Genomic DNA, 24,548 nt, shown 5'->3' with positions numbered 1-24,548 from the left:
GAGGCAGGGCTAGGGCCTGGTGTCTGTAAGAGTGCTGGCAGCATTGCGCATGTGCATTGGAGCATGTGCAGTAGCTCCTCCCATGATTGTGATGATGATGCCTGTAGCGTGGGGCCCAACGCCTCCCGCGCCTATCCCGGCCGAGTGGCCTGCCGCACAAGCCGGCCGCTACCTTCCCGCGCTGAGGGCTACAAGAAACAGGTTGGTGGGGGGGGAGAAGAGTTTTGATCGGGGGTGGGGGGGGAGAGAAAGAATCTTCAAAGATTTTCCAGTACTTTAATATCGAGCTATCTTTACTAAAAATTCCCTATCAGCAGTATCTTACAGCTCACCCACGACTGCGTAGAATTCTAAAATATTTTTAATTATCAGAATCACACTACGCAATGTTGAACACCAAAATTTAAGTTTACATTTTGACATGCTTTATTTGTTAAGTCTAACGTTTTAAATTTCTAAACCTAGTCAGGGCAATTCTTTGGTGCTGTAGAAATCAAATCCAGTGTGGTGTGATGCCGCACACAAATCCATTAGGCGAGAGCATCGGTGATCTTGATCTATTATTTTTTATTCTTGTAAAAACCCCACACTCAGTTTAATCAGGCTGATAGCACCTACACCCTGTCCAGTCCCGCTGCTTGGGATTTAAAAAAAAACTAGCATTCCTATCTATCATAACACTGTGATTTGAAACCTACCTGCGCTGATTTCTTAACTCTCCGCAAGGGTTTTCTGTGCGGCCACAAGTGGCCACATACTCTGGCCTAAGTTAGTTTGGAGCAACTATTAGCTGTCCAAACCGGCTGAAATGGCCAAAACAGGCGTAGGTGGCTAGTAATGCCCCCTTTTGAAAAAAAACTCAACTTAAAAAAAAAACATATCTAACTCACTTACACTGGCGCAAATTAAATGTGCAGAATGGGGATTTTTAAGACACTCCAGAAAAATCAAGTTGCTCCAAAAAAAAATGGAGCAACTCCTTGGGAAATTTGGTCCCATTAAATGGTACGACACTGAAAAGTGTAGAGGAACAAAGGGGCCTTTGAGTGCAGTCCACAGATCCCTCGACGTAGCACACCAGGTAGATACGAAGGTTAAAAAAGCTTATGAAATTATTAGTCGAGGCATAGAATACAAGAGCAAGGACGTTATGCTTGAACTGTATAAAACACTAGTTAGGCTGCAGCTGGAGTAATGTGTGCAGTACTGGTCACCACATTACAGAAAAGATGCAATTGCACTGGAAAGGGTGCAGAGGAGATTTACAAGAATGTTGCCTGGACTGGAGAATTTTGGCTATGAGGAAAGATTGGAGATGCTGGGTCTGTTTTCCTGGAAAGAGGAGGCTGAAGGGGAGACCTGATTGAGGTGTATAAAATTATGAGGGGTCTGGATAGAGTGGATAGGAAGGACCTGTTTCCCTTGGCAGAGGGGTCAACAACCAGGGGGCATAGATTTAAAGTAATTGGGGAGAGGTTTAGAGGAGATATATGAGGGGAAATTTCTTCACCCAGAGGGTGGTGGGGGTCTGGAACTCACGGCCTGAAAGGATGGTAGAGGCAGAAACCCTCACCACATTTAAAAAATACTTGGATGTGCACTTGAAGTGTCGTAACCTACAGGGCTACGGACCAAGAGCTGGAAAGTGGGATTAGGCTGGGTAGCACTTGGTCGGCCGGCTTGGACATGATGGGCCGAAATGGCCTCCTGTGCTGTAAGTTTTTATGATTCTATGATTCTAGCTGTGCAGGCTGAGTCATTGAATATATTTAAGGCTGAAATAGAGAGATTGTTGAACTATAGGGGAGTCAAGGGTTATGGGGAACAGGCAGGAAAGTGGAGTTGAGGCCAAGATCAGTTCAGCCATGATCGTATTAAATGGCGGGGCAGGCTGAGGGGCCAAATGGCCAACTCCTGCTCCTAGTTCTTATGTTCTTTTGTTCTTATTCCCTCAGGCCCATCTTACTGGTAACAGCCAAACTCCATCATTCAAAGGATCGGAACCGGCAAGGTCTTATGAAATTCATTGTGTATCTTCTGGTGAGTTTAGCTGCACGTCAGCAAACTTTATGCGCATAGTCATAGAATCATAGAATAGTACAGCACAGGAGGTGGCCATTCGGCCCATCGAGTGTGTGCCGGCTCTTCCGAAGAACAATCCAGTCAGTCCCACTCCCCCAGTCTTTCCCCACATCCCTGCAATCTTTTCTCCTTCAAGTATTTATCCTATTCCTTTTTGAAGGCTACTATTGAATCTGTGTCCACCGCCCTATCAGGCAGAGCATTCCAAATCCTAACCACTCGTTGCATAAAAAAGTTTCCCCTCATGTCGCCTCTGGTTCTTTTGCCAATCACCTTAAATCTGTGCCCCCTGGTTATCGACCCTTCAGCTATTGGAAACGGTTTATCTTTAGTTACTCTATCTAGACCCGCTCATGATTTTAAACACCTCCGTCAAATCTCCCCTTAGCCTTCTCTGCTCCAAGGAGAACAACCCTAGCTTCTCCAATTAATGATGAAACATTAGTTTAATAAGGACCGATGACCTTACCCCTTATAACGAGCACGAGTTAAAAGTATTGGGGCCGAACTTGGTGGACTCACCGTCCGCTGCCGCTGAGTTTTCTGGCCGGTCTCCCCTCCGAGCGAGTTTGGTGGAGGCCTCCCTCCAGCGGGGAGGGAAGACTACTGAGGACCATCCGCTGGCACGCAATGCGTGCAAGTGTCCTCCCGCCCGCCGAGCCGCCAGTTTGGTCCGGGCGGGAGTCCGCTGCAGCAGGTGAAGGACCGCTGCAGTAAGTAAGACGACCTGCAAAAAAAAAGGTTAGTAATCTTCTTTTCTTAATTTTTTTCCCAGCGCTTCAGGTGGATGGGGGTCCCCTGAAAGTTTTCCAGTGTTTTTTTTTTTATTTTTTGGAAATGTTAATTTTTATCTGTTCCCCCCCCCCTCCCCTCCCTGGGCCCGACTCAAACCTCAGCGGTACTTTGCCGAGGACCGCATTTGCCGCCGAGATTGGGCGCTCCCGCCCGCTGAAGCCCAGATTTCGGGGCGTAAGTCGCTTTTTTTGCCACCGGGCGGCGTTTCCTGAACTTTTTCATGAAACTTCCGCACAAAGTACCGTCAGGATCTCAGCGGCACTTGGGAAGAACTTCGCTTCCACCAGGTTCGGGGCCATTGTCGTTCAAGGTTGAAAATTGAGAATCTCAGTTTTATTTTAAATATCACTACATTAACCTTCCTAAGCTCCTTCGGCTTCTCCCATGACTCCGAGAGGTATAAATTCACCATGGGACGGCGGTGCAAATCGGAAAACAGCGAATCAATCGGTGCCCGTTTTACACCCTGCCCGATTTTATTTTCCATTGGGTGGAGTGCAAAACTATCGCCCACTTTGCCCTGCCGACCAAGGTGAATTTATACCCCCTGTGAGTTTGCCCAGTCTACAGGAAGTTGCCAGGTAGAGTCATAGGGCTAGACTTTCCATTGGGTTCGCTCCGCTACCGCCCATTTAACGCGCATATTTGATTAACAATGGAAACTAACCCCCAATTATCACCCATTTATCACCAGCGTTAGTTTCAGCATAAAGTTAACGCCAAGAATTAGCTGAACTGCCCGCCCATATATTTTTTTTAAATTATGCCGTCATCAGTCGTGCACCGCCCAGAAGACTGTTTATGATGGAAACTAACGCCCAGAAACCGCCCAGAATATCGCCGAGCGTTACTTTCGGCATCTCGCCCATATCGCCTAAAAGATCGCTCGTCCAAAAAAAAATTTTTTTTTTTTTTTTTTTAAAAATCGCTCAAAAAAAACTGCACTCACCTGACCGTAACCAGCGGTATGGACGCCATTTTGTAAAATGGAGGACTTTTTTCATAGAATCATACAGCGCAGAAGGCCACTCGTCCCATCTTGCCTGTGCTGGCTCTTTAAAAGAACTGTCCAATTCAGTGCCACAACCCCAGCTTTGTCCCCCCCAGAACCCTGCAAATTAGTCCCCAGACTATGTTGGGCAAGTCGATTTCCGCTGGCGTGGCCTTAGGGAATTGCTAGATGAAAAAAGACCAAAGTCTGTCTAGTTCGCCTTCTACCATCCTGGTAGAACATAGACTGGTGTGCAATGGCCACTTAACGTTAAAAAAATTCAGCCACTGTACTCGTGACTCCTAGTTCCAAATCAATTATGAAGATATTAAGCAAAAGATGTCCCTGTAGAAGAGGTCCCAGAGCTACCAGGACCCCTGGTAGTATTCTCCAGGTCTGATGACAATCCCAGTGCCACCATCCCGTTGGTTCCGTTGGTCAACCATTTATGTATCCTTTGTAGAATACTGCCACTGATTCCCGCTTTCTTTATTTTCAATTGTTTGAGGGAAAAATGATGGTAATTAGCCAGGGTTCCTACCACCCCAGACTGTTACCCAGTGAGCTGTACTGAAAGTGAGGGCCGTTGAATGAGAGTCAGGATCAGGAACACTCTTGCCTTCCCACAAGGAAAGAAAGAACTTGCATTTATATAGCGCCTTTCTCAACCTCAGGACAGCCTAAAAGCACTTTACAGCCAATCAAGTACTTTTAAACTTTAGTCACTGTTGTAATGTAGGAAACGCAGCAGCCAATTTGCGCACAGCAAGCTCCCACACAGCCAGTCCCCTAACATCGGGTTAGATTTGGGTGGGAGGAAGGGGATAGGGCATGGGTGGGAGTGGGGATAGCAGTGTGCATATTTAAGAACAAAATTTATGTGACAATGACCAGATAATCTGTTCCAGTGATGTTTGAGGGAGAACTCCCCTGCTCTTCTTCGAAATAGTGCCATGGAATCTTTTACGTCCACGAGCAGATGGGGCCGAGGTTTAACGTCTCATCCTTCAGTACTGGCACTGGAGAAATGTTCACAAGTCTCTGGAGTGAGACTTGAACCTGTGACCTTTTGTAGTGTCAGCTGTGGCTCAGTGGGTAGCATACTCTCTCTCGCTTCTGAGTTGAAGTCCCATCCCCAGAGACATGAGCACAAAAATCTAGGCTGGCACTCCAGCGCAGTACTGTGGGAGCACTGCACTGTCGGAGGTGCTGTCTTTCAGATGAGACGTTACACCTGAGAGAGCAGGCGGGGTGTCGGTTTATGTAAAAAAAGCTACGGCACTACTTCCAAAAAGAGCAGGAATGTTATTCCCCGGTGTCCTGGCCAATATTTATCTCTCAGTCAACATCACTGAAAACTACAGATTATCTGGTTATTATCACATTGCTGTGCGCAAATCGGCTGCCACGTTTCCTACATTACAACAGTGACTACACTCCAAAAAGTACCTCTGTAAAGCATTTTGGGATGTCCAGTGGTCGTGAAAGGCGCTACATGAATGCAAGTCTTTCCTTCTATCTGACTCAGCGTGCTGACACCCCACTTGAACGAGGCATTGGAGGGTGGAAGGCTATTGTTATGTATGTAAAGCTGTAAATACCATGCCTAACCACCAGAGGGCTTATCCCCTGGAGTCCCAAGGGATCCCACAATCCCGTGGGAGCACCTGCACATAAGGAGGCCTCACAGGCTGGAGAGGCACTCTGAGATCTGTAATAAAGAACTTCGGTCACACCTTACTTTGAGCTTGCAGTATCTCGTCTGACTCTTTATTCAAGACATAACAGCTATCGTCTGTGCCTTCAAGAGAGGACGGATGAGCCAGGAGGGTGGGAAAAGTTGCTGATTATGGCTGACAATAAGCTTAATACTGTCTGAATGTGAGGTCGGACAAGTAGCACCAGAGGGGTTCTTCCATTACTGTACCAATAATTTTGGGATGGTTAAATGCTGCCACCCATGCACAAGAACCTGCAACACTGAAATATATTTTGTGCCTTTTAATCTGCTCTGTACTCCGCAGGAATCAGCGGGCAAGATGTGTGACGACGATGTGTGCGACAACTTTTGCATTGTGTTTGACATGAAAGACTTTTCGATGAACAGCATGGATTACCAATTTGTTAAGAATTTAATCTGGTTGCTCTCCAATTATTACCCAGAGCGACTGGGCATTTGGCTCATCGTTAATCCCCCAGTGCTCTTCAGCGGCTGCTGGGTAATTATACGCAGTTGGTATGTCTTATTTTTCTAAATAAAACTATCTCAGGGGCTGAGATTCCATGGCTGGGGACGGTGGGAGATTTATTTATCCATTCCTGGGATGTGGGCGTCGCTGCCAAGGCCAACATGTACAGGGCGTTGGTGAGAGCAGACCGGGTGTACTGCGTACAGTTTTGGTCTCCGTATTTAAGGAAGGATATACTTGCATTGGAGGCAGGTCAGAGAAGGTTCACTGGGTTGATTCCTGAGATGAAGGGGTTGACTTATGATTGAGCAGGTTGGGCCTGTACTCATTGCAGTTTAGAAGGAGAGGTGATCTTATTGAAACATATAAGATACCGAGGGGGCTTGACAAGGTAGATGCAGAGAGGATGTTTCCCCTCGTGGGGAAATCTAGAACTAGGGAACATAGTTTCACAATAATGGGTCGCCCATTTAAAACGGAGATCTCCTGGAGTAATTTCGATTGCCTGGATGGGTCGGAGAAGATTTTTCCCCCAATTGACCTGGGTTTTTATCTGGTTTTTTTTTTGCCTCTCCCAGGAGATCGCATGGCTCTGGGTGGGGTTGAGTGTAAAATGTTGCGATGAATGGGGTAGCGCAGTTGCGTGGAGCTGTGGAGACTGGGTCATTGAATATATTCAAGCTGGAGATAGACAGATTTTTGGATGATAAGGGAGTAAAGGGTTATGGGGGAGTGGGCAGGGAAGTGGAGTTGAGGCCAAGATCAGATCAGCCAAGATCGTATTGAATGGCGGAGCAGGCTCGAGGGGCCAAATGGCCGACTCCTGCTCCTATTTCTTATGTTCTTATTGCACATCCATAACTGCCCTCGAGAAGGCGGTGATTGGCCACCATTTCAGAGGGCAGTTAAGAATCAAACTTTAGCGGGTCAGACAGCATCAGAGGTGAGTGTAATCCCTCAGATAGAAAATTACATCATAGACCGGTGAATCTATTTTTGGCGATACAGAAATCCAGGAGAACCCTCCTGCTCTTAGAATCATCGAATGGGTACAGATCAGAAGGGGGCCATTCGGCCCATCGATCCCGTGCCGACTCTCTGCAAGAGCACTTCAGCCAGTCCCACTCCCCCGCCCTTTCCCCATAGCCCTGCAATTTTTTTTCCTTCAGACACTTATCCAACTCCCTTATGGACGCCACGATTGAGTCTGCCTCCACCACCCTCTCAGGCCGCGCATTCCAGATCCTAACCACTCGCTGCGTAAAAAAGATTTCCCTCATGTCACCTTTGGTTCTTCTGCCAATCGCCTTAAATCTGTGACCTCTGGTTCTCGACCCTTCTGCCAATGAGAACAGTTTCTCTCCATCTACTCTGTCCAGACCCCTCATGATTTTGAGCACCTCGATCAAATCTCCTCTCAATCTTTTCCATTCTAGGGAGAACAATCCCAGCTTCTCCAATCTAACCATGTAACTGAAGTCCCTCATCTTTGGAATCATTCTTGTAAATCTTTTCTGCACCCTATCTAAGGCCTTCACATCCTTCCTAAAGTGCGGGGCCCCAGAACCAGTTGTGGCGAACCAGCATTTTCTAAAGGTTCATCATAACTTCCTTGTTTTTGTATTCTATGCCTCTATTCATGAAGCCCAGTATTCCATGTTTTTTTTTTTAAAACCGCTTTCTCATCCTGCCCTGCCACCTTCAACAATTTGTGCAGATATACCACCAGGTCTCTCTGTTCATGCACCCCTTCATCTTCAAATAGCAGCATTATCTGGACAGACTCATCAGTTTAAAGTCTCATCCAGAAGACGGCTCCTCTGACAGTGCAGCACTCCCTCAGTACTGCCCCTCCGACAGTGCAGCACTCCCTCAGTACTGCCCCTCCGACAGTGCAGCACTCCCTCAGTACTGCCCCTCCGACAGTGCAGCACTCCCTCAGTACTGCCCCTCCGACAGTGCAGCGCTCCCTCAGTACTGCCCCTCCGACAGTGCAGCGCTCCCTCAGTACTGCCCCTCCGACAGTGCAGCACTCCCTCAGTACTGCCCCTCCGACAGTGCAGCGCTCCCTCAGTACTGCCCCTCCGACAGTGCAGCGCTCCCTCAGTACTGCCCCTCCGACAGTGCAGTGCTCCCTCAGTACTGCTCCTCCGACAGTGCGGCACTCCCTCAGTACTGCGCCTCCGACAGAGTGGCACTCCCTCAGTATTGCCCCTCCGACAGTGCAGCGCTCCCTCAGCACTGCCCCTCCGACAGTGCAGCGCTCCCTCAGTACTGCTCCTCCGACAGTGCGGCACTCCCTCAGTACTGCCCCTCCAACAGTGCGGCGCTCCCTCAGTACTGCCCCTCCGACAGTGCAGTGCTCCCTCAGTACTGCACTGGGAGTCTCAGCCTGGATTATGTGCTCAAGTCTCTGGAGTGGAACTTGAACCGACACACCTTCTGACTGCGAGGCGAGAGAGTGCTGCTCACTGAGCCACGGCCAAATTTTAGCATTTAGCTGAATTTTAATTTTTGGAACTGGAATATAAACATTTCTGAACTCCACTCTCTTTCAGGCTGGATGAGAACACTGCCAAGAAAGTAGTCTTCATCGCTCGGCCGGAACAATTAGCAGAGTACATTAGACCGGAGGTTTTACCCAGGAATCTGTTTCAGTGACCATGTGCGCTCTGAAAACGCAAAAGATTCGATTGTGCATAAGTTAACATTGCTCAAAATAGTGAAGTTGGAGATTCACAACCCTGCTTACACAATACGTTTTAAAAGATTACTGTACATTTTAAAAATAAAGTTTGACATTTTTGCCTTTAGTTTGTTTTGCTTTTTTGGTTTCGGGCACTAATTAGTTAATTATCCATTGCAGCAGAAAGAGAACCCATTGAGCATAATAATTCCATGCGGCAATATCACATCGACGTCACTAAAAGAGGCTCTGGAAAGGGTGCAGAGGACCACTAGACTAATTCCAAGTCTAAATCATCTTCATTATCAAGATAGGTTAAAAGAGTTGGGACTCTAAACTTTAGAGGAGCGTAGATTTAGGCCGGATATGATTGAGGTTTATAAGATAATGAAGGGAATAGACAGTGTTCCAGCTGACCGTTTATTTCAATTAAATAGGTTAGGCAGGACCAGGGGGCACACATTTAAGTTGTATGGGGCTAGATCTAGGTTAGAGGTCAGGAGGTGGTTCTTTTCCTAGAGATCAGTCGACCTCTGGAACACGCTGCCGTTCCATGTGGTGGATGCAGACTCACTGAATCCCTTCGAGCGAAAGCTGGATTTGTTTCTGGCTGCGGCGGAGATGACCTCTTACAGAAGGTCGGTACTGCAGGTAATTTAATGGCCAGAGTGATCTCCTGGACTAGTTTCAATCGCCTGGATGGGTCAGAGAGGAATTTCCCAGATTTTTTCCCCCAAATTGCCTGGGTTATTTACCTGTTTTTTTTGCCTCTCCTAGGAGATCACACGGTTTGGGGTGGGGTGGAGTGTATATGTTGTGATACACAAGGTATTGCAATTGTGTGGGACAGGCTCGATGGACCAGAGGGTCTTTACCTGTCCGTCATTGTTCGTATGTTTGTAATAGAATAAAATGATGCAGCACAAAAGACCGCATCATACCTCTGCTGACTCTTTGAAAGAGCGATCCGATTATTCCCCCACCCCCACCTTCTTTCCTCTTTTCAAGTATTTATCCAATTCCCTTTTGAAAGTTACAATTGAATCTGCTTCCACCATACTTTCAGGCAGCGCATTCCAGATCATGAACACTCACTGCATGAAAAAAAATTCTCCTCATCTCTCCCCCTCTGGTTCTTTTGCCAATGACCTTAAATCGGTGTCCTGTGATTGCCAGAGCGATACCTCCATCGCTGCACGAAGTATTCGACACAACTCCAGCCTAAGCCTCAGTTTTGCAATTGGCTTTACCAAATGTGTAATTGGCAGATTATCAGAGCTGATCCCCCCCCAGGATGGCAGCCTATTTAACAGAGCTCCCTTCCTAACAGCACTGTAGGAGCACCTTCCAAGTCGGGATGGTGTGTGACTTGGAGGGGAACGCGGAGGTGGTGGTGTTCCCATGCGCCTGCTGCCCTTGCCCTTCTAGAGGTGGTGGGTTTGGGAGGTGCTGTCGGAGAAGCCTTGGCGAGTTGCTGCAGTGCATCTTGTAGATGGTGCATACTGCAGCCACGGTGCGTCGGTGGTGGAGGGAGTGAATGTTAAGAGGCTGATATGGTGCCAATCAAGCGGGCTGCTTTGTCCTGGATGGTGTCAAGCTTCTTAAGTGTTGTTGGAGCTGCACTCATCCAGGCAAGTGGGGAGTATTCCATCACACTCCTGACTTGTGCCGTGTAGATGGTGGAAAGGCTTTAGGGAGTCAGGAGGTGAGACACTCGCCGCAGAATACCCAGCCTCTGACCTGCTCTTATAGGCACAGCATTTATGTGGTGACCCCTAGGATGTTGATGGTGAGGGATTTGGCGACGGTAATGCCATTGAATGTCATCATTGCATAAAAGGTACTGCCCTACATCATTAATGAGCCATACAAACAAACAGTTTGGACACTGCCATTAGCCTCAGTACTCCTGAATGAGAGAGGGATAACAAATTCAGCCAGGGTGCTTGTCCCCGATTGCTATCCGTCGAGCTCTATTGGAAAGTTGAACGTAAACAGGTCAGGGTGAGGGGTCTGTGGACCCCCTAATGGTCATTCTCCCAGCTCACACAACAGCTATGCCTGGAGCAAAGTAACAGAGATGAACTGGTGCCATTTCTGAGAGATGGGCCAGAACTCTGAGTTGGAAAGGCACGAGTCGAAATGTGTTGGAAGATTGCACCAGGATTCTTTCTGCAGGATTGTGACATTAGTTTTCAGGAGTGTAAGAGAGCTCCCCCTAGTGGACCAATGCTCCACCTATAGGACGACTGATAGAAACATAAAAACACAGAAAATAGGTGCAGGAGTAGGCCATTCAAGACTGTACCACCATTCAATAAGATCATGGCTGATCATTCCCTCAGTACCCCTTTCCTGCTTTCTCTCCATACCCCTTGATCCCTTTAGCTGTAAGGGCCATATGTAACTCCCTCTTGAATATATCCAAAGAACTGGCATCAACGACTCTCTGCGGCAGGGAATTCCACAGGTTAACAACTCTCTGAGTGAAGAAGTTTCTCCTCATCTCAGTCCTAAATAGCTTACTCCTTATCCTTAGACTGTGACCCCCGGTTCTGGACTTCCCCAACATCGGGAACATTCTTCCTGCATCTAACCTGTCCAGTCCCGTAAGAATTTTAGATGCTTCTATGAGATCCCCTCTCATCCTTCTAAACTCCAGTGAATACAGGCCCAGTCGATCCAGTCTCTCCTCATATGTCAGACCTGCCATCTCAGGAATCAGTCTGGTGAACCTTTGCTGCACTCCCTCAATAACAAGAACGTCCTTCCTCAGATTAGGAGACCAAAACATAATGTTCCAGGTGAGGTCTCACCCAGGCCCTATACAACTGCAGTAAGACCTCCCTGCTCCTATACTCAAATCCCTTAGCTCTGAAGGCCAACATACCATTTGCCTTCTTCACCGCCTGCTGTACCTGCATGCCAACTTTCAATGACTGATGTACCATGACAAACAGGTCTCGTTGCATCTCCCCTTTTCATAATCTGCTGCCATTCAGATAATATTCTGCCTTCCTGTTTTTGCCCCCAAAGTGGATAACCTCACATTTATCCACATTATACTGCATCTGCCATACATTTGCCCACTCACCTAACCTGTCCATGTCACCCTGCAGCCTCTTAGCGTCCTCCTCACAGCTCACACCATCACCCAGCTTAGTGTCATCTGCAAACTTGGAGATATTACACTCAATTCCTTCATCTGAATCATTAATGTATATTGTAAATAGCTGGGGCCCCAGCACTGAGCCCTGCGGCACCCCACTAGTCACTGCCTGCCATTCTGAAAAGGACCCGTTTATCCCGACTCTCTGCTTCCAGTCTGCCAACCAGTTCTCTATCCACATCAGTATATTACTGCAACTACTGATGTAAACAAAAGGGTCATGTGACAGTGTCACATGATGACAGTTTCTGCATCAAGAGCGGTCAAACAGGGCTGAGTCATCACCCCAACCCTCTTCTCAATCTTCCTCACTGCCATGCTCCACTTCACAATCAACAAGCTCCCCGCTGGAATGGAACTAAACTACAGAACCAGTGGGAAGCTGTTCAACCTTCGCCGTCTCCAGGCCAGGTCCAAGACCACCCCAACCTCTGTCGTCGAGCTACAGTACGCGGACGACACCTGCGTCTGTGCACACACAGAGGCTGAACTCCAAGTCATAGTCAACGTATTTATTGAGGCGTATGAAAGCATGGGCCTTACGCTAAACATCCGTAAGACAAAGATCCTCCACCAGCCTGTCCTCACCACACAGCACTGCCCCCTAGTCATCAAGATCCACGGCGCGGCCCTGGACAACGTGGACCATTTCCCATACCTCGGGAGCCTCTTATCAAGAAGAGCAGACATTGACGATGAGATTCATCACTGCCTCCAGTGCGCCAGTGCAGCCTTCGGCCGCCTGAGGAAAAGAGTCTTTGAAGATCAGGCCCTCAAAACGGTCATCAAACTCATGGTCTACAGGGCTGTAGTAATTCTAGCCCTCCTGTATGGATCAGAGACATGGCTCAGTAGACACCTCAAGTCGCTGGAGAAATATCACCAACGATGCATCCGCAAGATCCTACAAATCCCCTGAGAGGACAAACACACCAACATTTGTGTCCTTGACCAGGCCAACATCCCCAGCATTGAAGCACTGACCACACTTGATCAGCTCCGCTGGGCGGGCCACATTGTCCGCATGCCATACACGAGACTCCCAAAGTAAGGGCTCTATTTGGAACTCCTTCACGGCAAACGAGCCAAAGGTGGGCAGAGGAAACGTTACAGGGAGACCCTCAAAGCCTCCCTGAAAAAGTGCAACATCCCCACTGACACCTGGGAGTCCCGAGCCAAAGACCGCCCTAAGTGGAGGAAGTGCATCTGGGAGGGCGCTGAGCACCTGGAGTCTCGTCGCCGAGAGCATGCAGAAATCAAGCGCAGGCAGTGGAAAGAGCGTGCGGCAAACCAGTCCCACTCACCCCTTCCCTCAACCACTGTCTGTCCCACCTGTGACAGGGACTGTGGTTCTCGTATTGGACTGTTCAGCCACCTAAGGACTCATTTTAAGAGTGGAAGCAAGTCTTCCTCGATTCCGAGGGACTGCCTATGATGACGCAAGAAGATATCTCACAAGGAACATCAGGCAGAGCAGGCAAAAGACCCGAGGGGAGATGAGGAGAAATCTTTTTGAAGAGCGAGTTATGATGATCCGGAATGCTCTGCCTGAAAGGGCAGTGGAAACAGATTCAATAGAAACTTTCAAAAAAAAAAGGGAGCTGGATGTATACTTGGATAAATTGGGGAGAAAATGACAGAGCAATAAGGAAAGAGTGGTGGAAGGAGAAAGAGTAAGAGAGTGGGCCTAATTGGATAGCTTTTGGCACAGGCAAAATGGGCCAAATGGTCTCTCTGTGCTGTATGATTCTATGATTCCACTGTTTGTATCCATCATTGCTTTAATTCAACCATCAGTGTCCATGGGTATTTAATCACATTCAACTCCTCCTTGCATTTAAAGAACATAAGAAATAGGAGCAGGAGTAGGCCATCCAGCCCCTCAAGCCTGCTCCGCCATTCAATAAGATCATGGCTGATCCGCTACCTCAACTCCACTTTCCCGCCCGATCCTCATATCCCCAGAGTCCCTTCGTATCCAAAAATCTATCGATCTCGGTCTTGAATATACTCAACGACTGAGCATCCACTCTGACTCGTACTGCTCAAATCGTAGCTTCACCTCACCCTCACACAGCACTGCTGTGAGACTCACACCCATATCTCACAGCTTGCACACACTGCCAGCTATTCAACCATGGCAGCCACAGCACCCAAACACATTGCATCACACTCACTAACACTTCCCTCTCTCGCAGCACAAAGATGCCTCATAACGGGAGAGAGCAGGAGCTAGCGGCAGGGAGACAGGCACCCCTGCATGATCGAACCCCAATGGAGGAGACGGCACTGGAGGCCATCGCTGAGCGCGTGGTCAGCGTGTGGCCAAAAACAACGCAATTCGAGGGCATCCTCATACCTGATCCTCTTCCTCACATCCCACTTCCCCCTCATTCCACAATCTCTTCTGATTTACAACTGCAGATCATAGAATGGTTACAGCACGGAAGAAGGCCTTTCAGCCCGTCGAGCCATGCCAACTCTCAGCTAGTCCCACTCCCCCGCTCTTTCCCCATAAATCCTGCAATTTTTTTTCCTTCAGATACCTAAGCTAACTCCCTTTTGAAAGATAAAATTGAATCTGCCACCACCACCCTTTCAGGCCGTGCATTCCAGATCCTAACCACTCGCTACCTAAAAAAGATTTGTTACTTATGTCGCCTTTGGCAAAAGAACCAATCACCTTCAATCTGTGTCCTCTGGTTCTCGACCCTTCCACCAATGGGCACAGTATCTCTCTGTCTACTCTGTCCAGACCCCTCATGATTTTGAGCACCTCAATCAAATCTCCTCTCAACCTTCTCTGCTCCAAGAATAACCCGTGTTGGAGCAGATTTTTGGACATAATAAAGCCTAGGAGGATACTTGACTAGTATACCAAACATTTGACCCCCTCGAATGAATTTTGTAAGAGACAATACTGATGCATTATTGTATGCTTGCCTTTACTGGTTGTAGGAAGCCTGACACTTTTTTCCCTCTCTGTGATAACAGGGGAATTAGTCCTCTTCTTTGTTTATAATGGCCTGTCACAATGCGAGGCTGGCTGATGTCAAGAGCCCAGCCTTGAACGGTAATTGTATGAAAAGCTTTGTAAACCTAGTAATGTGATAACTGGATATAAGGACTGTTGCTAAGGCACGTGATGTAAAGTGATGTAATTTGTAAAATAAAGGAACCTCGCAGGCGATTTCAAATTGAGAAGGTGGTTCAGCAGGCGCGGGTCTCTAACACTTCTCCCAAAGCTTTGTCTCCGATTTAAACCTCTCTTTAAATACAGCCTCGGAAATATTTTTCCACAACACCCAGCTTCTCCAGTCTATCCATGTCACTGAAGTCCCTTATCCCTGGTACCATTCTCGTAAATCTTTTCTGCGCCCTCTCTAAGGCCTTCACATCCTTCCTAAAACGCTGTGCCCAGAATTGGACACAGTGCTCCAGTTGGGGCCGAACCAGTGTTTTATACAGGTTCAACATAATTTCCGCACTTTTGTAACCTACAGCTCTATTTACGAAGCCCAGGATCCCGCAAGACTTTTTAAAAACTGATTTCTCAACCTGCCCTGCCACCTTCAACGATTTATGCACACATACCCCCTGGGCCTTTCAGATAGCTCAGAAGTGCAACCTGGCCAGGCAGATGGAGGAGAAGCGGGAACCGCCAGAGGAAGAGGGCGCTGTGTCTTCAGCATCATGGCCATCGCTCGATTTCACCCTCACAGCCACCAAGCTCAGATACTAAACACTGCGCGTCATTTCGGGGAGAGCACCGATGCAGCATCTGCCCGCGGTGAGTCACCGGGCACGAAAAAAAAAGTGTGGTACAGTGCCAATTTGCCGGATGGTGAGGTCGCGCACGTGTTCAACTGCACAGGACTCCGATGAGGCGGCCTACAGAAGATTCAAATATGATCACAGACTGACATGAATAACAGAAACAAAGGTTTGTACAGAAGTATTTTCTTTAAAAATTGGTGAACCCGGTATGATCAGATCAGGAGTGTAGACAATGTACAGTTTTTTTTTAAAAACAGTATCAATAGATGCCCGACATCAGTAATGATGGTTACAAACTTGGGATTAATGTCTCATGACCCTTTTCTGTTCTGCATCATCCCTTTTGTCATTTAATCACTCCTGCCTTCCACCCTATCACAGACCTTCCATTTTGTCCTTTCTTCTCCCTGTTCCCTGCGCTTTGATGTGTGTGGCCAGTTTCTCAACGCGCTGTCCCTTTAAATTTCTGCGCATGCGCGTTATTTACAATATACCGGCCGGTGAGTGGCCTGCGCGGGACTTTTCCCATTACTGCGCGACTTAGAGGGAACATTGCACCGCCCACAACCCTCACTCACTACTGTGCCTTATAATAATATGGAAGAATTATAAAAAAAAGCAATGAAACTTCAAGCAAAGTAAAAGTCAGAATAAAAGCCTAGGATTTTCTCCTACCCCACCAATACCCCCTCCAAGCCCTGCACCTCTCCTGTCCCCCCCTTTTCTAGTTTTGGGCTTGTCCCAAGGTGATAATCCTAAATGAAGCAACAGAGGGCACCAACAGAGTAGGGATCTTAAAATACAGATGTTTAAAAAAAAAAAGGACAACGTCACTTCTTGCTTAAAGACCAGAGAGTCTCTCTGCCCCTCTCTTGAAAAGTGAGAAGGGAGGCAGTTACGAAAGCAGCAAGGTTCGAACCACTTGTTGCCCAAGGTTGCCAAGCCACCAGGAATTAAAGATTAATCGGCAGGATACTTCTGTGAGCAAAATACCAGTGAGAAAAATCATTTGGGGCGTTAAACAGAATTGTGTTTCTTTTATTAAAAAAACACATTTCTTTGAGCCACTTTTCTTCATGGGGAAAAATGGCTCTCTGACGGACATTCGCGAATCATCCAATGGAGTAATGGAAGAGTCTATCCGACTTCCAATTGGTCGCTGGAAGGCGAAGCCCAGTGAGCAAGGTTTCCCCCCCTAATTTGTTTATTTTCGGGTGCGCAAAATTTAACATTGGAAAGCAGGTCCCGGGCTGCGCGGGGCCAGGAGAAATCTGCTAGACTTCGAGGGAATGTTGCCCGCAAGCGTGGCGATGTTGGGCAACCAATGGCGGGAGTGAGGGGGCGGGGCAGTTGGAGGTCATGTGACGACACCTCCAGCAACAGCCTTGGCAACCCGACTCGGTCTGCGAGGAAAGTGCCAGGAAGACGCGTTAAAAAGGACTTCAATTCTACTCCTTCCTCCCCCTCCCACCCCTACAAGGTATGATTAAAAATTCAGAACAACTTAGTCAGCAACGACCTCGCAGGTTAGACACTGGGCCTCGGCATAACCAGTGCAAACTCGTCCAGTTCGATGGGACCTTGTGTACAGGCCCCATCTGAACCAAAAAGGATAAGAAACGTTGATTGTTGAGGCCCCTGCAACATTTTTTTTTTATAAAAAGTACCTAAAAACTCTAGTGTAGTGTCATTAAGCATAAATGGATATAGCTTGTAAATTTTCCTCGTTTATAAAAAGTAACGAATACTGAGTGTATAAAACGCCACGATAGATAGACACATTAGATCTTTAGCTTCTTGGCCTGAGGACCTTGCAATTCGATCCTGGAGATATCTTTGTTGGCCGTGAATGGTACCCGCTCGGTCACCTTCTTTCCGATGGTTTCAACCTGTTGACGGGAATTTGAGAAATGGAAATTTGCATTAGAGGCATGGTTCCCGCTGAGCCACACGGTCCCACGCTTGGCCGCTCACCGGTTTCTACGTGGTAGAAACCTGCGCAGGCACTAAAATTTGAATGGGCCGCTCAGCCAGTTTAAAAATGCAACTAAAATTAAAATTAGAGGCCTCATTACATCGCAGCTCAGTGCAGTCCGAAACATGCGAAGTTACCAGGACTGGAAAACTTTAGCTAGGAGGAAAGATTGGAGAAGTTGGGGTTGTTTTCCTTGGAATAGGAGGAAGCTGAGGGGAGATTCAATGGAGGTGTCTAAAATTATGAGGGGCCTAGATAGAGTGGATAGGAAGGACCCGTTTCCCTTAGCAGAGAGAGGGCAAAGATTTAAAGTAGTTGGTCGAAGGATTAGGGGGGGAGGAGGAAATATTTCTTCACCCAGAGAGTGGTTGAGAGTCTGGAACTCACTGCTTGAAAGTGTGGGAGAGACAGAAACCCTCATCACATTTAAAAGGTGCTTGGATGTGCACTTGAAGAGCCGTAATCTGCAGGGCTACATACTGGAGAGCTGGAAAGTGGGATTAAGCTGGGTAACTCTTTTTCGACTGACACAGACAGGGCGAGCCGAGTGGCCTCCTTCTGTGTCGTAATTTTCGAGGATTCAATGATTCTACATGCTTGTTTCTCCCGTAGGGCCAACTGGGACCAGAGGAGGTATTTCCAACAGGCACTCTCAGCAAAACAACTTGCATTTATACAGCGCATTTAAACTGAAGCCCTCATCCAGGCCTTTGTTACCGCTAGACTTGACCACTCCAACGCACTCCAGGCTGGTCTCCCACATTCTACCCTGTGTAAACTACAGGTGAACCAAAACTCAGCCCCAACGTGTCCTAACTCACACCAAGTCCCGCTCACCCATCAGCCCTGTGCTCGCTGACCTACATTGGCTTCTGGTTAATCAACGCCTCTACTTTAAAATTCTCATCCTCATTTTCAAATCCCTCCATGGCTGCACCCCTCCCTATCTCTGTAATCGCCTGTCCCACAAGATGTCTGCGCTCCTCTAATTCTGCCCTCCTGAGCATCCCTGATTCTAAATCGCTCAACCATCGGTGGCTGTGCCTTCTGTTGATCTTTCCGCTTGTGCATGCGAGAGTGAAAGCGACAGCGAAGAAAATGCTGGAAGTGTGCAGCAGGTCAGGCAGCATCTGCAGAGAGAGAAACAGTTAATGTTTCAGGTCGATGACCCTTCCGTCAGAACTGGAAATTATGTTATGAGGGGGACAAGCTTTTAAGCATGTGCAGGCATGTAACTATTTACATCTCCTCTGGATGCATCCTTTGTTATACGTAGGATATACGGCACAGAAACCGCCATTCGGCCCAACCAGTCCATGCCAGTGTTTATGCTCCACTCGAGCCTCCTCCAGTCTTTCCTCATCTAACTCGATCTACATAACCCTCTATTCCCTTCTCCCTCATATGCTTGTCTAGCCTCCCCTTAAATGCATCGATACTATTCACCTCAACCCCTCTCTGTGGTAACAAGTTCCACATTCTCACCACTCTGTGGATAAAGAAATTTCTTCTGAATTCCCTGTTGGATTTCTTGCTGACTATCTTATATTGATGGCCTCTAGTTATGCTCTTCCCCACAAGTGGAAACATTCTTTCTGTATCCACTCTATCAAAACCTTTCATAATTTTAAACACCTCTATTAGGTCACCCCTCCGCCTTCTTTCAAGAGAAAAGAGACCCAGCCTGTTCATCCTTTCCTAATATGTATACCCTCACATTTCTGGTATCATCCTTGTAAATCTTCTCTGCACCCTCTCCAGTGCCTCTATATCCTTTTTATAATATGGCAACCAGAACTGTACGCAGAACTCCAAGTATGGTCTAACCAAGGTTCGATACAGGTTTAGTGGAACTTCCCTACTTTTCAATTCTTTACCTCTAGAAATAAACCCTAGTGCTTGGTTTGCTTTTTATGGCCTTGCTAACCTGTGTCACAACGTTTAGTGATTTGTGTATTTGTATTCCGACATCCCTTTGTTCCTCTACCTCACCTCAACTGGCACCCTGCAAGTCATACGTGACCTCCGTATTCTTCCTACCAAAATGTAATACCTCACATTTATCTGTGTTGAACTTCATTTGCCAATTATTGGCCCATTCTGCAAGTTTATTAATTTCCTTCTGTACTTTGTTGCAGTTCTCCTCAGTATCGACTATTCCCCCCCCTCTGCCCCCCCCCAATTTGGTGTAATCCACAAATTAGGAATTATGTTTTTGATTCCAAAGTCTAAATTATTAATATAAATTGTGAACAGTGGTCCCAGCACAGAACACCTTCTGCCACTGTGAATAGCTGCCCTCTTCCCCTACTCTCTGCTTTATGTCTTGAAGCCAGTTAGAAATCCATTCTGCTACTTGTCCCCTGATTCTGCATTCTCTGACCTTGTTCATCAGTCTATTAGGGGGGTCCTTATTGAAGGACATTTGAAAATCTAGGTGAATTAATCTACTGGCTTAACATTGTCTACTCTCTCTGTTACCTCTTCAACAAATTCAATGAGGTTGGTCAAGCAAGACTTGCCCTTTTGAAATCCATGCTGACTATTCATTATATTTTTTGGTTTCTAGATGTTCTTCTATTTTCTTCTTTAGTAGGGATTCCATTATTTTTCCTATCACCGATGTTAAACTTACTGGTCTATAATTCCCTGGACAGGTTCTATCTCCCTTCATAAATATAGCTGTCCGTCAGTCCTCTGGCACTACACTTTTTTCTAACGAATTATTAAATATGTGTAATAATGCCACTACTATCTCTTCCCTAGATTCTTTTAAAATGTGTGGATGTAATCCATCCAGACCAGGGGTTTTATCCTCTGACTTTGATTAGTTTATTTAATGTAGCCCCTCTTTTTATTTTAAATGCACTTATTACTAATCACATCATCCAATGTTTTGTCCACGTTTTATTTCCCTGCTAAAAACTGAAGCAAAATAATTATTTGATATTTCTGCCCTCTGTCTATTGTTACCTGTGGTATTATCCTGTCTATTCCTTAATGGCCTTATTCCCATCCCAACCTTCCTTTTATAATTGATGTGCCTGTAAAACATTACTTTAAAAAAAATCTTCCTTGATAATTTAATTTCAGTTTCTCTTTGCCTTCCTAATTGTATTTTTTTTTTTACTTCTCTCCTAATCTCGTTATATTCTCCCTTATTATGCATTCCCCTGCTGTCCATGCGCTTAATGCATGCCTCTATCCTTACCCTCAATTTCTCCCTTATGGCTTTAGTCATCCATGGAGTCTTACGTTTGTTTTTTCCTTATAGCGGAATATATTGTTCCTGCACTCTGTTGAACACCATTTTTAATGTTTCCATTGCTGTTCTATATCGTTGTTTACCAATATTGTTGTCCATTTTATTCCCTCAAATTCTATTCTCAACCTCTCAAAATCTGCTTTTCTCCAATCTATTACTCTGGTTTTCATCATACTTATGTCCTTCTCAATTATCATTAAGCGTATTATATTATGATCACTATTGCCTAGATGCTCCCCCTAATTTAATTCTCTTATTTCCTCTGGTTCATTCCCCATTACTAGATCCTCCCTTGAGATTTTTACACATGGGGTTAGAAAAGAGTCCTGTACACATTGTAGGAACTCCATTCCCTTAGCCCCTTTACCTACCTCTTCTGTCCAATTGTCAGGGTAGTTGAAACGCCCCCATGATTATTATTCTACGTTCTTTACTCATTTCCCCAATTTATCTGCATATTTCTTCCACCTCCCTTCCATCATTAGGTGGTGTGTAGACTACACATATTAGTAGGATTGATCCTTTATTAGCTTTTATCTCTATCCATATGGATTCTATTTATGTCTTGCGGATAGCTGCGTCACTTTTTTCTATTGCCATTATATTATCCCCAATAATTATAGCGACTCCACCTCCCCTTTTTCCCTCTCTATCTTTTCTAAATATGTTATACCCTGCAATGTTTAATTTCCAGTCCTGATTTTTCTGCAGCCATGTGTCAGTAATCCCCATGTCTACTTCCTCGCAACGCACGATTGCCTCCAGCTCCCCTGTTTTATTACAGACACTGTGTGCATTGCTGTACAGACAGTTTAACTCATTATTAATCGGATTTCCTCTCACTTTATGTTTGACCATCTTTTTAGACTCTTGTTCTATAACTATTTCCCTTGCCATCAATGTCCTCCCTTACTTTATTCTTTCCTATGCTCTCTCCTCGTGTTTTGTTTATATTTAGGCTGGTTATGTTTCTTGTACATCCCTCCGCCCATTTTACTAGTTTAAAGCCTTTGCACCTCCTTATTTACCCATCCCGGTTCAGGTGGAGCTGGTCCCATCAATACAGATCCTTCGTGTCCCAGAACTGGTGCCAGAGTCCCATGTAAAGGAAGCCCTCTTTCTCACACCAGCCCTTTAGCCATGTGTTAACTCTCCTGATTTATCTGTTTCTATGCCAATTTGCACGTGGCTCGGGCAACAATCCAGAGATTAATACCTTCGAGGTCCTACTTTTTAACTCCGATATTCTTTCAGCAGGACACCCTCCCTGTTCCTACCTATGTCGTTTGTTCCAACATGGACCACAACAACTGGATTTACCCCCTCCCTCTCCAAGTTCCTCCCCAGCCATCGAGAGATAGCCCTTACCAAAGGCAATATACCCTTCGGGATTCTCGTTCTCGGCTACATCTTATCTGTTGGACAGGATTAGTGTCTGCAGGATCTCCTTCTCAACCTCTCCTAAATCCCCGCTACCCAGCTCCCCAACAGTCACACCCTCCCTTTCCTGAACCTGTGCTTTCCTCTGGGGCGTGACCGTGTTCTGGATAAAACTGTCCAGAAATTCCTCTCCCTCTCGTGTGTCAGGGTGTCTCCAACTCGCACTCCGGCTCAATGATTCTGAGCCAAGAGATTCGAGACAGAGACATCTCCTGCAGACGTGTTTGCTCGGGTCAGTCTCGCTGTTCACAAACTCCCACATACTGCAGTCCAGACATACTACCTGCTCTGCCATATTGTAGTCTAGCCTCATTTTATTTACTTAATTAGATAAAGTCTATACTTCTCATTATTACCTACTTTCGCCTTGCACCATCATCCCTTTTGTCATTTAATCATTCATGCTCTCCATGCTTATCACAGAAATAAGATAGTGTGTGCTAGAGATTGAACAGTGTGTTAGATAAGGCATTGTGGCTGGACCTTGACATAGAAACATAGAAAATACATGCAGGAGTAGGCCATTCGGCCCTTCGAGCCTGCACCGCCATTCAATGAGTTCATGGCTGAACATGCAACTTCAGTACCCCATTCCTGCTTTCTCGCCATACCCCTTGATCCCCCTAGTAGTAAGGACTTAATCTAACTCCTTTTTGAATATATTTAGTGAATTGGCCTCAACAACTTTCTGTAGTAGAGAATTCCACAGGTTCACCACTCTCTGGGTGAAGAAGTTTCTCCTCATCTCGGTCCTAAATGGCTTACCCCTTATCCTTAGACTGTGTCCCCTGGTTCTGGACTTCCCCAACATTGGGAACATTCTTCTTGCATCTAACCTGTCTAACCCAGTCAGAATTTTAAACGTTTCTATGAGGTCCCCTCTCATTCTTCTGAACTCCAGTGAATACAAGCCCAGTTGATCCAGTCTTTCTTGATAGGTCAGTCCCGCCATCCCGGGAATCAGTCTGGTGAACCTTCGCTGCACTCCCTCAATAGCAAGAATGTCCTTCCTCAGGTTAGGAGAACAAAACTGTACACAATACTCAAGGTGTGGCCTCACCAAGGCCCTGTACAACTGTAGCAACACCTCCCTGCCCCTGTACTCAAATCCCCTCGCTATGAAGGCCAACATGCCATTTGCTTTCTTAACCGCCTGCTGTACCTGCATGCCAACCTTCAATGACTGATGTACCATGACACCCAGGTCTCGTTGCACCTCCCCTTTTCCTAATCTGTCACCATTCAGATAATAGTCTGTCTCTCTGTTTTTACCACCAAAGTGGATAACCTCACATTTATCCACATTATACTTCATCTGCCATGCATTTGCCCACTCACCTAACCTATCCAAGTCGCTCTGCAGCCTCATAGCATCTCCTCGCAGCTCACACTGCCACCCAACTTAGTGTCATCCGCAAATTTGGAGATACTACATTTAATCCCCTCGTCTAAATCATTAATGTGCAGTGTAAACAGCTGGGGCCCCAGCACAGAACCTTGCGGTACCCCACTAGTCACTGCCTGCCATTCTGAAAAGTACCCATTTACTCCTACTCTTTGCTTCCTGTCTGACAACCAATTCTCAATCCATGTCAACACACTACCCCCAATCCCATGTGCTTTAACTTTGCACATTAATCTCTTGTGTGGGACCTTGTCGAAAGCCTTCTGAAAGTCCAAATATACCACATCTCCCTAGTCCACTCTACTGGAAACATCCTCAAAAAATTCCAGAAGATTTGTCAAGCATGATTTCCCTTTCACAAATCCATGCTGACTTGGACCTATCATGTCACCTCTTTCCAAATGCATTGCTATGACATCCTTAATAATTGATTCCATCATTTTACCCACTACCGATGTCAGGCTGACCGGTCTATAATTCCCTGTTATCTGTCTCCCTCCTTTTTTAAAAAGTGGGTTACATTGGCTACCCTCCACTCGATAGGAACTGATCCAGAGTCAATGGAATGTTGGAAAATGACTGTCAATGCTTCCACTATTTTCACGGCCACCTCCTTAAGTACTCTGGGATGCAGTCCATCAGGCCCTGGGGATTTATCGGCCTTCAATCCCATCAATTTCCCCAACACAATTTCCCGACTAATAAGGATTTCCCTCAGTTCCTCCTCCTTACTAGACCCTCCGACCCCTTTTATATCCAGAAGGTTGTTTGTGT

At 46.5% G+C, this 24,548-nt stretch overlaps 2 protein-coding genes across 4 annotated transcripts in view; one reads left to right on the top strand and one right to left on the bottom strand.

The window, feature by feature from the left end:
- The window catches only part of LOC139262838 (uncharacterized), a 51,398-nt gene extending 42,572 nt beyond the window's left edge, over positions 1 to 8,826 (top strand). For 2 of the 3 annotated variants that reach the window (XM_070878013.1, XM_070878012.1), the window contains 3 exons: positions 1,956 to 2,040; positions 5,893 to 6,104; positions 8,616 to 8,826. In XM_070878013.1, the coding sequence (XP_070734114.1) occupies positions 1,956 to 2,040; positions 5,893 to 6,104; positions 8,616 to 8,718 (400 nt within the window). In that variant the 3' untranslated portion in view covers positions 8,719 to 8,826. The remainder of the gene's footprint in view (positions 1 to 1,955; positions 2,041 to 5,892; positions 6,105 to 8,615) is intronic. The other variant, XM_070878015.1, reaches the window with a different exon arrangement.
- LOC139262837 (UDP-glucose 6-dehydrogenase-like) overlaps positions 2,564 to 24,548 on the bottom strand; it is an 87,106-nt gene continuing 65,121 nt past the window's right edge. The window contains exons 12-13 of the mRNA XM_070878011.1: positions 17,500 to 17,578; positions 2,564 to 2,809 (exon numbers count right to left, since the gene is read on the bottom strand). Of these exons, the coding sequence (XP_070734112.1) occupies positions 2,601 to 2,809; positions 17,500 to 17,578 (288 nt within the window). The 3' untranslated portion in view covers positions 2,564 to 2,600. The remainder of the gene's footprint in view (positions 2,810 to 17,499; positions 17,579 to 24,548) is intronic.

Source organism: Pristiophorus japonicus, chromosome 4, assembly GCF_044704955.1.
Source record: "Pristiophorus japonicus isolate sPriJap1 chromosome 4, sPriJap1.hap1, whole genome shotgun sequence".
NCBI classification, from domain to species: Eukaryota; Metazoa; Chordata; class Chondrichthyes; family Pristiophoridae; genus Pristiophorus; species Pristiophorus japonicus.
The sequence above is the reverse complement of the archived record's forward strand: the minus strand, read 5'-3'. Positions and strand labels throughout refer to the sequence as shown.